General features: G+C 35.6%; 1 protein-coding gene across 1 annotated transcript in view; it reads left to right on the forward strand.

Annotated features, from left to right (window-relative positions):
- LOC107654064 (AT-rich interactive domain-containing protein 5B-like) overlaps positions 1-14,017 on the forward strand; it is a 129,264-nt gene that overhangs the window by 74,648 nt on the left and 40,599 nt on the right. The window contains exon 5 of the mRNA XM_016440991.1: positions 10,487-10,608. Coding sequence (XP_016296477.1) covers positions 10,487-10,608 — 122 coding nt within the window. The remainder of the gene's footprint in view (positions 1-10,486; positions 10,609-14,017) is intronic.

Below are 14,017 nucleotides of genomic sequence, written 5' to 3' on the forward strand. Positions count from 1 at the left end.
TCCCGTTCCACACTTGCTTGGCTTGAGCCAAGACTGACCCCCCCACCCCTGCCCACGTGAGCGGCCGTGCCAGCAGCTCTGGAGGAGTGCTGTCCTGCTGACCGACGCTGGCTAGATTAATGGACACTTGAATAGGCTGTAGTCTCAGCTTTTTATATTTTTGTACACAGGGCAGTCAGATGTGAGCAGGTTGGGGTGACAGTGACCCAGGGTGCTCATCTTAGTAAGTGCAAGGGGGTACTTATTTTATTAACCCCCCTCCCCCCCACTTGCCCCTAAAATAGACACACACCTCCACCATCAAATGTATTTTATATATATATATATATATATATATAATGTATGTGTGTGTGTGTGTGTGTGTATGTGTGTCCAGACAGGATGATGGATGATTTTATTCAGTGTATTTCTTTAATGGTCCTAAAATATGTTTTTTTTTTATGAAAAATGTAATTTATTTTTATTTGTACAGTATGACCTAGGCATTCGGTTGGTTAGATCACACACCGTCTACATCCTATAGTTTAATATTTGATGAATAATATCTGTAGTAATACCATGTTTCCTCTTATCCTTTAAGGAAAGATACCATTAAGTTATTGCATTAGCTAATACGATGTCATGGCAGGAAGGGGTTAAAGCGATTCTAAAGCTGGATTGGCTGTATTGATTGTTTGTATTTTGCTGTGTGTGTGTGTGTGTGTGTGTGTGTGTGTGTGTGTGTCCTGGTGTGAGTAATTCCTCACAGTAACACTAGAGGGCAACTGGCTGTCAATGAGATGACTCTAACATGACGTATGTAAATAATTCAGAGCAAATCTCCAGTGCTGCCGATTACTCTTACATCTGATCATTTTTAATAACACAGTCTGCGATCACAAGAGGTTTTATTGTTTAATTATGCCACCTCAGGTGGATTTAACCTAAAAAAACAACAGTCTGTCAGAATGGATTGACAGGAATGTGTGGAGAAAATGTAAGAGCGAGAGAGACAAAATGACGTTGGATTATTTTTAGACAGAGATCAAATGGCAGCTAGTCAGAAGTTCATAACAGAATCTGAGGCAGTATATTAGCATATTGAGAGCAGAATAAGAGTAGAAGCGCAGATTGCTGCTTCTGCTAAGAACTGTATCAAGTTTGATTAGTCTTGTTGTATTTTATCATTTTGGTTATATTGTTTTGTGACTAGAATATCTTGTGGCACTAAATGGTTTTGAGTAAATCAGACTGGTTTTATTTATTTTTTATTAATGGTATCAAAACTGATGTACAAAAGCATCTTGACTAAAAGCTTGTGTTTTCGTCACAAATGTCACTATTACCATATGAACTAACTTTATTAAAAGGCATTGTACTATATGTCAATACCTTATTCAGTATTGGGTAATATTAAAGATTAGTTTTATTGGTAACAGGCAATATTAGATATTTAATTACTTGCATTATTTTATTATTATTATTTTCTTTTTTATTATTAACATTTAGATTGCCTTCGCCAAGGCAACATTTCTTGTTTTCATTTAGTTCTAGTATACACACACACACACACACACATGTTGTGTTTCCATGTTTTATGGGGACATTCCATAGGCGTAATGGTTTTTATACTGTACAAACTGTATGTGCTATTGCCCTACACCAACCCTACCCCTAAACCTACCCCTCACAGGAAACTTTGTGCATTTTTACTTTCTCAAAAAAACTCATTCTGTATGATTTATAAGCTTGTTTCCTCATGGGGACCTCAAAAGTGTCCCCACAAGGTCAAAATTTACTAGTATTACTATCCTTGTGGGGACATTTGGTCCCCATAACGTGATAAATACCAGGTACACACACACACACACACACCTAATAATTTAATAACTTTAAATATAACTTTACATTTAATGTAGTATTGTTAAATCAATGTAATCTTTAACAAATCTCAAAATGAATATCCATTTTTCATACTGTATACATTATAATGTTTTGATGCATACATTCACTTCTAGCATTTTAAATTTAATACATTTAAATAATACTAAAATGTAATACTGTTAAATATAATCTTACTATTTCATAATTATGGTGTCATGCCTAAATATTTTACTTTTAATTTATATATCTGTTGACCAATATATTGCTAAGGTTGATTCACTTCTAACATTTATTTATTTGTTTGTTTGTTTGTTTGTTTGTTTATTTATTTATTTATTTAAAGAGAAAATATAAAGAATTTCATATTGGCCATTTCTAAGTTATTGGCCATAACATGAAAATAATTTTCAGCTTTAACTTTGATTTGTAACTTGTCCCACACCATTTGTTGTATGAACATATATATTACCTCAAATCATGTGACTTTCTGCTTTTCTAACTAATCAAAGTCTATTCTCACCTGCGGAACAGTAAAATGCACGGAAAATCTTTCTTAATCATTAACAGAAGGACCCAAGGCGTATATACCGGGAGTGTTGTAGAATATCATGTGGAGTCTTTTTTTTTTCTGTTCTAGCAACAGCCTATCTAAGTAACAGTGACTTTGGCATAGGCAAGCACCATTCAAATTCTCTTCCCAAGTTCTCAGGTCTGTGAGATGAATAAGGCCGGCTGGAGTGTGTGAGGAGGGATCAAGCTGATGCAGCATTCTCCCACAACCACACATGACATAACACCACACACTTCAGCACAATGGCCGGATAGATAAATAAATAACAAATGCGCCGTATGTAGCGCCAATGTGTCCTCCGGCATATGCGAGCATGTGTGTGTATGTGTGTGTGTGTGTATACCGCAGCTTTTAGCGATGTGCTGTGACTCTATCACTTGCTCCCTCTTGAATTAGCATCTGACCTTGGTGTGTGCGTCATCTAAGTGCTCACACCGCATTTCCCGCCCCCCGTGAGGGGACGTGCAGTGACATTGACTCATTGTTTGGTCCAATCTGTTTGCACTGTAAAAAAGCCTTGCAGAAGTCGCGCTGCTGCTGATTCAGAGACTTCTGCTCAACACTCTCAGCGATTAAAAGATAGAAGTGTTGCCGTTTGGGTGGGGGATTTGGGAGCGCAGCATTATTTAACGAGGGCGATATCATTTATTCATCGTGTATGTTTTGCTCCTTCTGCACCTCACAGTACCATCTGCTGTATAGAGCTGTATTAAATCACAGAGTTGAGGAATTAAATCAGGCCACGAGAGAGGAAGAATAAAGGGTGTTCAGCGATTTGCAGCGACAAAACAATCACAAGTCATTCATTTTCAATGAAGTTGAGAAAGTTTAAATGCCAAAGTGCCTAATTTCTTGGTTCCACCATAAGGAAATCACAAAAATAATGATTGTCAAACAGGTTTCCCAAAAAATGCAACCTATCTGCTATCGAGATTAGGAATGCACAATATACACTACCAGTCAAAAGTTTGGAATAATTATGATATTTTTTTTAATGTATTTGAAAGCAGTCTCTTATGCTCACCAAAGCTGCAATTATCAAGAAACAGCGATATTGTGAAATATTATTAAAGTTTAAAACAACTGTTTTCTATTATATATATTTAATTACTATATATTTTAAAATGTAATTTATTCCTGTGATGCAAAGCTGGAATATATATATATATATATTTATACATTTATTTTCTTATTTATTTAAACTTAATAATTCCAAAACTTTGACCAGTAGTATATCGGTACCATATCCCTTATTAGTCAGTATAGGCCAAGAGGCTTTTTTAACAGCCTTATTATTGGTCTATATACTGAATATACTGTATATTAGTATATTTAATTGTCAATTTTTACATATAGGTTACCTTTGCTTTTTTGTAGCATTTAATTAATAAATGTTTGTTTTTAGTGTTTTAATTTAAATTTATTTAGACAAAAGTTTACTAGTGGTTGATCAATGTATTGCCAAGACCGATATATCGGCTGATATTTGGCATTTTTAAATTATCGGCATCGGTCGATTAGTGTTGGATAGGGATGGGCGATATCTTATCGTTTGCGATATACCAGTAAAAATTCTCCAAACGAAGCATGTTTATTGTCTTCAGGTTTCCTGAGTTAAAATGACTTTATCTGCGTTTTATTCAGCTACAGCGATCACTTGATACTTCTTCCTGGAGCATTAATTCTACTATGCATATGTGGAGTTTCTGCGCAAGGGTGCCCTCCGGTTTCCAGTATGAATTAAACAGTCATTACATTATGTGCTCACAACACCCTATTTTGGGTAAAAATAGGAAAGATAATACTTTTCTCTAAAGCAGTGGTCGCCTGTGTTTTTTGAACCTTAAACCGCATAAACACATTTCATTACACCAAATACACAAAATAATATTCCTTTTAGCAACATCATATTACCCCTTTAAGATATAGATAAGATAAGATAAATATTACCCAACATCATATTACCCCTTTTTTATATACCATTATCAGCATATGTTGAAGTAGTTTCGTCTCTCGTTGTCTCAGAGAATACAAGCGTTAGAAATATACAAGCGCCGTTCATGCAGCGTTAGAAAGCTCCGTCAGTTTTTTTAATTTCATTTTCTCTATTGACTGACGTTCTCCGGCATAACTCTTGCGCAGTTTGCGCGTTGCTTGCTTGTGTTGCTTGATCCCTCCCCCATAATATCAATTGTTGATAGGCCACATATTAGGCACTTTATTTTTAGGTTTTTAATGTTTATTTTTTGAATGTTAATGAAAGTGACACCAAAAAACAGGAACATTATTAGGAAATCCTTGGGGGGGCTGTGCCGGGGCTAAACAAGTTTCTGATGGGGCTATAGCCCCGTCAAGCCCCACCCTAGCGCCGCCACTGCTGTCATACATGTACTCATGTAATCCACTTACCTCGCTGACGTGTGCTGGGATGTTATGAATGGAAGTGTAGCTGGATGATGATGAAAACATGGGCGGGACTAGCCTGGCAGAGGTTGGCGTACAGCCCTTCTGTCTTCCTGCAGAATGAAAGCAGCAGGTTTCCTAGCAGCAGAGTTTATCATGTGGACGTGTGCCAGAACACACAGGTCATGTGATGAGCGCGACCTTTCAGCTCAGTCTAGCTCTTCCACAGCAGTCAGACATGTCAAACTCAATCAACATCATTTCAATCATTGATATGAATTGCTGCATTGCCAGACTATTGAAGTTTGTATTAATATTTAGATTTTTTTGTAATTTTTGTATTTACATTTTTTTTAGAAGGTTTTAGTAAATTTGTCGTGTGGTTTTGTCATGTTATTAGATATTTTGTGTGTGTGTCTATTAATTATTTTTTTATTAATCATTATTTAGCTTTAGTTATTTTAGTACTACAAGTTACAATAAATGAAAATGAGAAACATTGCCATTTATTTATTTTTTTTATATTTTATTTCAGTTAATGTTTATTTTATTTCAAATAATGTTTTTTTATGGTTATAGTTAACTATAATAACCCTGACGTATACAAGCCACTTCAAACCTATAAAATAATAATTTTATTTTGTAAAGGGTAATATGAAATCAAAACCGACCCTATTTGCTTTCTTTACAAATGTCTCTGGTTTTATTTTATATGATTCATAAGTGCACATTATACTAAAGAAAACAATGCTTTCCTTTTTAGACCTTTCCTGGGAATATGAATTTTCTAAATCAAATCGTACTAAGTTTATCCATCTATGAAACGACTTTTCTGTTGATGTAGCCACAACCATGTGAGCAGGAAAATATAATAATAACCAATATCATAGTCCAACATGTTCCCATTCAATCAGAGGCTTCTAAATATCAAGTAAAAAATGCTTAAAAATATCAAGTCAAATCAAATCATGTCATTAAAAAGTTATTGTAAACTGTAAAGTTGTATTTATTATTATATTAAGTTGAATTTATTCAAGTTTGTAGTAGTTGTAAACATACTGTACAATGATTTGAGCCATGGAATGTGAGGGCGAATATTTTCCCCATACTGTACCTTGTGTGTGTGTGTGTGTGTGTGTGTGTGTGTTTTGGGAGGACTGGTGTGGGTCTGACTTTGAATGAGGCTCTCAGATACAGTTCATTTAATTTGGCTTCCTCTGAAACATCCATCCACTGCAAATGTTTCAGGCCAAAACTCTGGAGAATCTGCAGATATGCTTCAAACGTATTTGCTCAAAGGAAAAAGCACGACCACAGGAATGCACAGGCAGATATTTGATCTGCGAGAGACCCCATAGTGCTCTGTAATGACTTTGAAAGAAGGCAGAGAAGTCCTGCTCGGCTTCAAAGCTCTGGCCACCCTTCAGCCCCCAGCAGCATGGCAAATGACCTGTTAAAATCCACAGAGGGAAAGCACAGAGATTACTGGAAACAAAAGCAACTGAGTTGCGGTAATGAGCTTTTGAGGTTTGTGACAATGGGAGCCGTCAGTTTAGGGGAAAACAAGAAAAGAAGACGTATAAAGAAGGGGTCAGCTATTCCTTTGGATAATTGGAGCTTTGGTTTACAATGCGGTTACAACTGTATGATCACCATTAGTGGTTAAGTATTATGTCTGTATTTAAATAATCGCACACATGTAAACACGCTCAATGTATATTACTCATTGACAAGGGTGTTGTCTATATATATATATATATATATATACATACATACATACATACATACATACAGTATGTCAATTCTAATTATAAGTTCTAACATTCTTCGTCTGGCTAAGTAGGAACACTGAACTGCCCGTTATCTCACAATAGCTGATTATCTCACAATCTCCCAAATATTGGCAGATTCTTCAGCCTGGCTGATATATCGGCCAATCTAGTCCCCATATTGTGTCCAAGAATAAGGGAGAGAGAGACAGATCACAGTTGTTATGTCTCATCAGCAGGCTTAAATGGAATCCGGATTTGGGGGGAAAGTCCATGGAATTCTGTGCAATGGATTTAAAACAAAACAAAACAAAACAAACAAAAAACAAACCATAATAAAAACAAAAATTCTAAATAACAGAAAAATATTATTGCACAGCAGAATGTACTTCTTGAAGTATAAATAATAATAATAGTAATAATAATCAAATTATTAAAACATTATATTTAAGATTATATTTAATCAAAAGTTTCATCCATGTTTAAATTTAAACAGTAAACTTGGCAAAAAATAAAAACAGTTGTTACATGTTAATTTGGTTTGGTTTGATTTTGATATAACTAAATTATTATCTTTATAATTTGATGATATCTTGATATTAATGATTTATATTATTATAATTTGGTATTAACTTTGATATTAAATTTGTGTGTGTGTATGTATGTATGTGTATATAAAGGAATAATTGACAACGGGCTGTTGATTTATTAGATATTAGTATAAAAAGGTCTTAAACAGACCTAAGAGTATTATATTACACTCTAGCTAATACAATAATTAATTTTTATAATTTCATCCTTTTAAATTTGACTTTTGATGATCAAATGATGGAGGGCAGCATTTTCTAGAATACTAAATAAGTATATTAGAGCATATTATTTCTGAAGGATCATGTGACACTGAAAAATTCAACTTTGTCACCAGGAATAAACAACATTTTAAAATTAAAATAGAAACGTTTTTAAAATGGGAACTAATATTTACAGTAAAAAAAAAATGCAGCCTCGGTGAGCATAAGAGACTTCTTTCAAAAATGTGCAAAAAAAATCTCACCAACCCCAAACCTTTGTACATTAATGTGTACAATAAGTTAATAATAAATACCCAAACGTATAATTTGTTATTTATATTAGTCTTAAAAATGGGAATGGAGTGCTCATATTGGAGAGCTCAATGCAGGATAACAAGCGTGAAGTAAAGGAGCTAATGTACTCCGGCAATCATGAGTAATACATTACTCACAGTACTAGAATTCAAATGATTGTGATGTGGGGAAGCTAAAAGAGGAAGAATCGGCGAAAATACGAATCCCGTTTGAGTGAATTAGTCTAAGGAACAAAGAAAAAGTGACATTTAAGAGAGAAGCAGCCTCGTTTCCTCAATAAACGTAAGCCTTTCCTCTGCCGAGCCCACGGATGCCTGCACAAATGTGTTTGTCATGGCCACAGCAGCCAAGTAAACAACCTGCCTGTTGCCAAGGTGACAAAAAGGCTTCTTACATAAATGTTTATTTATGAACAAATGGACTCATTTGATGCGCCGTTTCTCTGACCCCGCTGCTGCATGCGCCAAATTTGATGCAAAAAGGCGGCGCCTTGAGAAAAGAACCCAAAAAGAAAAAAAAAGAAGCTCTTCTCCAGCTGATTAGTTAATGCTTTCTTTTCTTTTCCCACAGCAGATCAGGCTGCTAGTCTGTTGGAAGGATCATGTGACACTGAAAAAAGTTACCCGTCGTAACCTTAATGATGATTTAATCATCAGCGCACATGGAATGCAGTGGCGGCTGACCTGACTGAACCTGTGCTCGAGAGCACCTGTCCTGGTGTCAAAAGCTCCGCCTGCCTCTCGCTGCGCCGAGTTTGAACTCTCGCTTGTGCTTGTCGTTTTCCAGCTTGATGCTGGTGATGCTTTGATGGCATTCGTCAGGTGCACAAGGGGCTTTTAGATACTAGAAATGTGAAACATTTGATTTTCCTCTGACCCCGAAAGAAAGAAGGTAGTTTAGGATAAGTCACAAAAGAAACTTAATACAGTTATTGCATGCTGTCTGTCAGACGGTTTTCTGTGTGCACACTTTTAAATAAATGCACGTAAATGGACAAATACATACAAATGCTTATTGCAAGTATTCACATATTCACAGTCAGTTATGTTTGATTTGCATCAATGCAGTATACTGGATCCATGCATTAGGTCTTAAAGTCTCTTTAATGTTAATCAAACCACAAAAGTAAAAGTGAAAATCACTCACTGCTCTTGGCTGAATCACTTTGGTAGCTTTAATAGGAATTATGGTATTTTTAATTAATGTGGTGAGGACTATGCAGTGGTTTATTTTATATTTGATTACTTTATTCAGTTTCTATATTATTTCCTATATGTTAGTTAGGTGGACCTAATTCCAAAACCTAAAGCACTCTTTATTTATTTCATTTCATTTCATGTCTTTGTTCTATTGCTTTTAATTAGGTTTTTTTTCTTTTTGGTTGTTCTTACTTTATTACCAGCTGTCTTCAGTAAGTTTGAGAAATTGTTATATTAGTTAGGCTAATATTATGTATTGCTGTGATATCAAAATTGGTGTCAAGAATTATAAAATTGTAATGGTATATGAAAAATTTGGTATTGTAACGACCTTAAGCAAAAATAACTATATTGTAAATAGATTTCACAGGAATATGGCTGGGCGATATGGCAAAAAAATGAAATCTCCTCTTCTTCTTGTATAATGTTTGATGATTTTGATTTTGACCATTTTTAATGTAAATCGAGTCAACTTCAAAATGTAACTACCAAATGATTACAAAAAGCAATATTCTCTATTAAAAAAACTCTATTCTCTATTCCCAGATTCTCTATTAAATCTGGTTAAAGAAAGCTCTATTCTAACTGCACTGCCATTGGTCAACATGGTGTAAATGTAAAGCATATTCACTGGTTAGATATCTTTGCAGACAAGATGTATGAAATATGAAGGCAAATAATGACATTCAGTTTTAGAGGTGAACTCAAACAGTCAGTTTGAAGAACATTTAAGTAATCTGAAGGATCTTTTTCCTCCCCTTTTGTGCAGTGGAGAGGGTTTTGTGGATGTTAAAGTTTCTTCAAAGAACCATACGTGCCAATAAAGAACCTTTATTTTTAAGAGCGTAGAATTTACAACCATAGAAATATGGCTTTCAAAAAGAAGTGGTGAAGTTGCACATGCCTCATAGGCGTAAGCTGTGCCATGTCGAATAGAAAGTTGGACTATTAGGGAATATCTAACACAACATGTGTGAGCAAATACTGACAGAATTTTTATTTTTGGATGAACGACTTTTTAAGGCTGACCCAGTTGCACCTCCAGTTGCGCTGTTATTTTGAGCCGTGATGACGACGTATTAGTGATTTTATTCATTTGCCCTTCAGGTTCTGTTTGAGTTTTCCGGTTGTTGACACATCCTGTCATTCTGCGAATTGTTTTACCATTGCAATGTGTATTATCTAACATTCTTGCTTAGAGGCCAATATAATGATGAAAATGATTTGGAACTGATGATCAAGAATGCCTGTAACAGTGGCAGACAGCGTTTTGACCTTGTCTCAGGATAATTAAGTCCTGAGTGCCATTCAATGGAAAAAATATCCAGAATGAAGGAGGATGATATATAATTTAAAGCAATGTAAGTCACTGGAATGGCTCCAGGGATCACTTGTCAAGCCGCCAATTGGTGGAAATATGCTGGCTGTAGTCTATGTGTGTCGGCCGCAGACATGGCTGTTGTCATGTTTCCCTATTTGTGCTATAGTGCAGTGAGCAGACGTCAGTGCTCTTTATGGGCTGTGGGTGCATATGGCTGTCAGTAACCGCTCTAACTACTCTTCTGCTGTCCATAGCACCCAACCTGAAGGGCCGGCCCCGGAAGAAGAAGCTCTCCATCTCCCAGCGGCGAGACTCGCAGGGGCAGGGCGGTACTACCAGAGAGACCAACGGTGTGGAGGGCAAGTCTCTAGTCAAGGTGGGCTGTAGAAATACACAGATGTTGAAATTGTGGTCTGTACAAATGACAAGATAATTATTTTCATATTATGAATTAAATCTGGTGTCCCAGAGCCAGGCTTTCGACTATCAGCATAAGGTCTGGTCCACTTTGCAGAAGAAGTAAAACATGAGAAGACTGTCTGACCATCATGCACTGCAGTTTCCAGGAATGTTTGTGTAGAAAACACCATAGAAACTGCCCATTTCAGCAAGTCATACAATGGCTGATGTTATAAATAATTACTATTGTGAACTAAATATATATAAAAAAGAACTATGAAAGCACACTAAAATGCAAGTTTTACATTAATTTTACCGTAAATAAAAATATTTGAATTTATAATAAGTGTATTAATTATACATTTATTATGTAATGCTTACACTACTAAACTACTAAATAAAAAAGTAATTAATAAAATAATTAACTTAATATACTGCTGATAAAATAATAAACCTGATATATAAAAGGTATAATTTAAAACAAAAATAAATTAATATAATATTTTTCGATTAATCGTTTTTTAAAATGACGTCGATTTGATATAGATTCTCAAAAGCCGCAAATCGATCTTTTCCGGTATTTATTTCAGCACACATTTAAAACAAGATCTGATTAACGTGAATCTTATCATTAGTCTTCTCCACTAGATGTCACCCTTATTTACCTTGTGTGATGTTACAACAGAAAGCCTGTCATTCATTCAGCACTTATCATGGCCATACGCGTGATTCACAATGTTCAGGTGAAGTGCTATAGTAATACTATAAATCTGCGGAAGCATTTGATATTTAATTTCTTTTTATTAATTCACCATTTGTAAACTGATATATCAATAGCAATAGCATTTGTATTAAAACTATATTCACTGAATGTAATCAAAAAATCGAGAATCGAATCGAATCGAATCGAGAGCTTGCGAATCGAAATCGAATTGGGACATCTGAATCGATACCCAGCCCTAATAATAGTACAGGTTAAAATTTCTTTTGAAAACTGCTATAAAAGAACAATATACTGCTTGAAAAAAGTTTTCATGTATTATACAGTACTTAAATATTTTAATTTATAATAAGTTGATATATATAATACTAAATAAAAATTGTAAAATTGATTTATAAAATAAACTAATATACTGCTATAGAAACTGGATCATTTAGGACAAAAATGACATAATAAAATAATAAAGCTAAAAAAATAATCATTTATCTTCTAGTTCTATATAGTCTTTTGAAAACTGCTATAAAAGAACAACATACTGTTTGAAAAACTTAATTTTACACAAGTTTTCATGAATTCACGAATCAATAAAATATTTTAATTTATAATAAATGTATAAAGTAAAATTAATTAATAAAATAAACTAACACACTGCTATAGAAGCTGGATAATTTAGAACAAAAATAAAACAATAATACATTTAGAAAAGAATAGTTAAAAATAGAGTAAATTTAAAGAATAGGTAAAAAGAATAGTTTATTTTGTTTGAAAATGGCTATAAAATAACAGTATACTGGTTACATTTTAAATGAATTAATGAATTAAATAAGCCTACATATTATCAGCTTCCAATATCATCCAATGCGGACAATTTCAAAACATTATTATTGTCCATTACTTACATGGGGCCCTATTTTAATGACCAGGTGCACTTAGGGCGTGTCCAAATCCACTCTTGCTAGTTTAACGACGGGAAAAACAGTCGGCGCGCCCGACGCACGGTCTAAAATGGTTGACCCTAATTCTCTTAATGAGTAATTGGTGTGTTTTGGGCATAACGTGCAATAAACCAATCAGAGTCTCATCTCCCATTCCCTTTAAAAGCCAGTTGCGCTCGCGCCATGGCGGGTTCGCTATTTACATGGCGGAATTAAATTTTTCTTTTAAAAAAATGTTTGTATGCTGCTGCGCGTCCCTGTGTGTGTAATAAGCAAAGTGTGCGCGCGTTGTGCACCCGTCTATAGGCACATATTACTAACACGCTCTTTAAATAACAAAGAAAAAATATTGTGCCAGACTTTAGACCAGGTTTTTGTTGGTCAATGGCGTGGTCTATTTCAGTTGCCTCAAAATAGCAACGCGTCAGCAATGCTCCTGAACACACCTCGTTTTCAGACAAGCACGCCCATAGGCTCACAAATGGGCGCAAATGCATTTGCTATTTAAACAACGTGGCGCAGGACGTGAAAATGACAACTGCGTCGGGCTGAAACTAGCAAAAAACACTTGCGTCGCGCCTGGCACCGCATTGCGCCAGGTGTATGATAGGGCCCCTGGTCACAGATATACAGGTCATCCTTCATTTCTGCATGTCTTTCAGTGCATAATTATTTTATTAGTTGTTAGTTATGAGCAGCTTAGCCTCAGTTTCAGTCCATCAATCTGAAGCACTTTCCCCCTCCTCCTGTTGTTTGGCATTTAGTGTTACTGTTTCTTCAGTTTCCCATGTTTGACTAGTGGGCTTCAATTGTTTTTCTTCTTGTTATTTTATTAACCTTTGCCCCTACATGTCACTTCCTGTCCATTCTCCTGCCAGCATGAGGGCAGTGTTTTATGATCTTCCTCGTCTGGATGAATATTTGTTCGGCAAAACAGCAGCTAATTCACTCCAGCTTTGTTGAGAACCTTGAAAACATGCTGTGATCTAAACCGTCCCTGACTGTGATGTGATCTAATGTGGTTCGAGGTCTTTCGGAATGCCATCAGCTGCTTTACTTGGGATGGGGATCTTTACCTCACAATTCGAATGAGAGTCATGACCCTCCATGGAACACCACTGGGGTGTAAATCTTTGGTGTGCAACAAAAAGAACTGTATTTCAAGCAGAATGATTTGGCCTGAATAAAAAATGAATTCTCATTACTCCCATTCCCTTTAAGAGCCAGTTGCGCTCGTGCCATGGCGGATTTGCTATTTACACGGCGGAATTTGCAAGCGCAAAGACAGAACGCGTCTCCAGAGAGTAAACGGAGCTGCTCGTGCGCGAGCAAATAGGGCGCATAATTCTGATACATGCAATGACTATCCATTATGACGTAGGCATTTTTAAATTTATGTACAGAATAATAATCTTTTACATTTTAATCCTTTGATTTTTCATTTTTAAAAATGTTTGTGTGCTGCAAAGTGTACACGCTTTGGGCACCTGCCTATAGGCGCATATTACTAACGTGCTCTTTAAATAGCAAAGAAAAATTATTGTGCCAGACTTTAGACCAGGTTTTTGTTGGTCAATGGCGTGGTCTATTTCAGTTGCCTCAAAATAGCAACGCGTCAGCAATGCTCCTGAACACACCTCGTTTTCAGACAAGCACGCCCATAGGCTCACAAATGGGCGCAAATGCATTTGCTATTTAAACAACGTGGCGCAGGACGTGAAAATGACAAC

Source organism: Sinocyclocheilus anshuiensis, unplaced genomic scaffold (assembly GCF_001515605.1).
Source record: "Sinocyclocheilus anshuiensis isolate Anshui unplaced genomic scaffold, SAMN03320099.WGS_v1.1 scaffold454, whole genome shotgun sequence".
Classification (NCBI taxonomy): Eukaryota; Metazoa; Chordata; class Actinopteri; order Cypriniformes; family Cyprinidae; genus Sinocyclocheilus; species Sinocyclocheilus anshuiensis.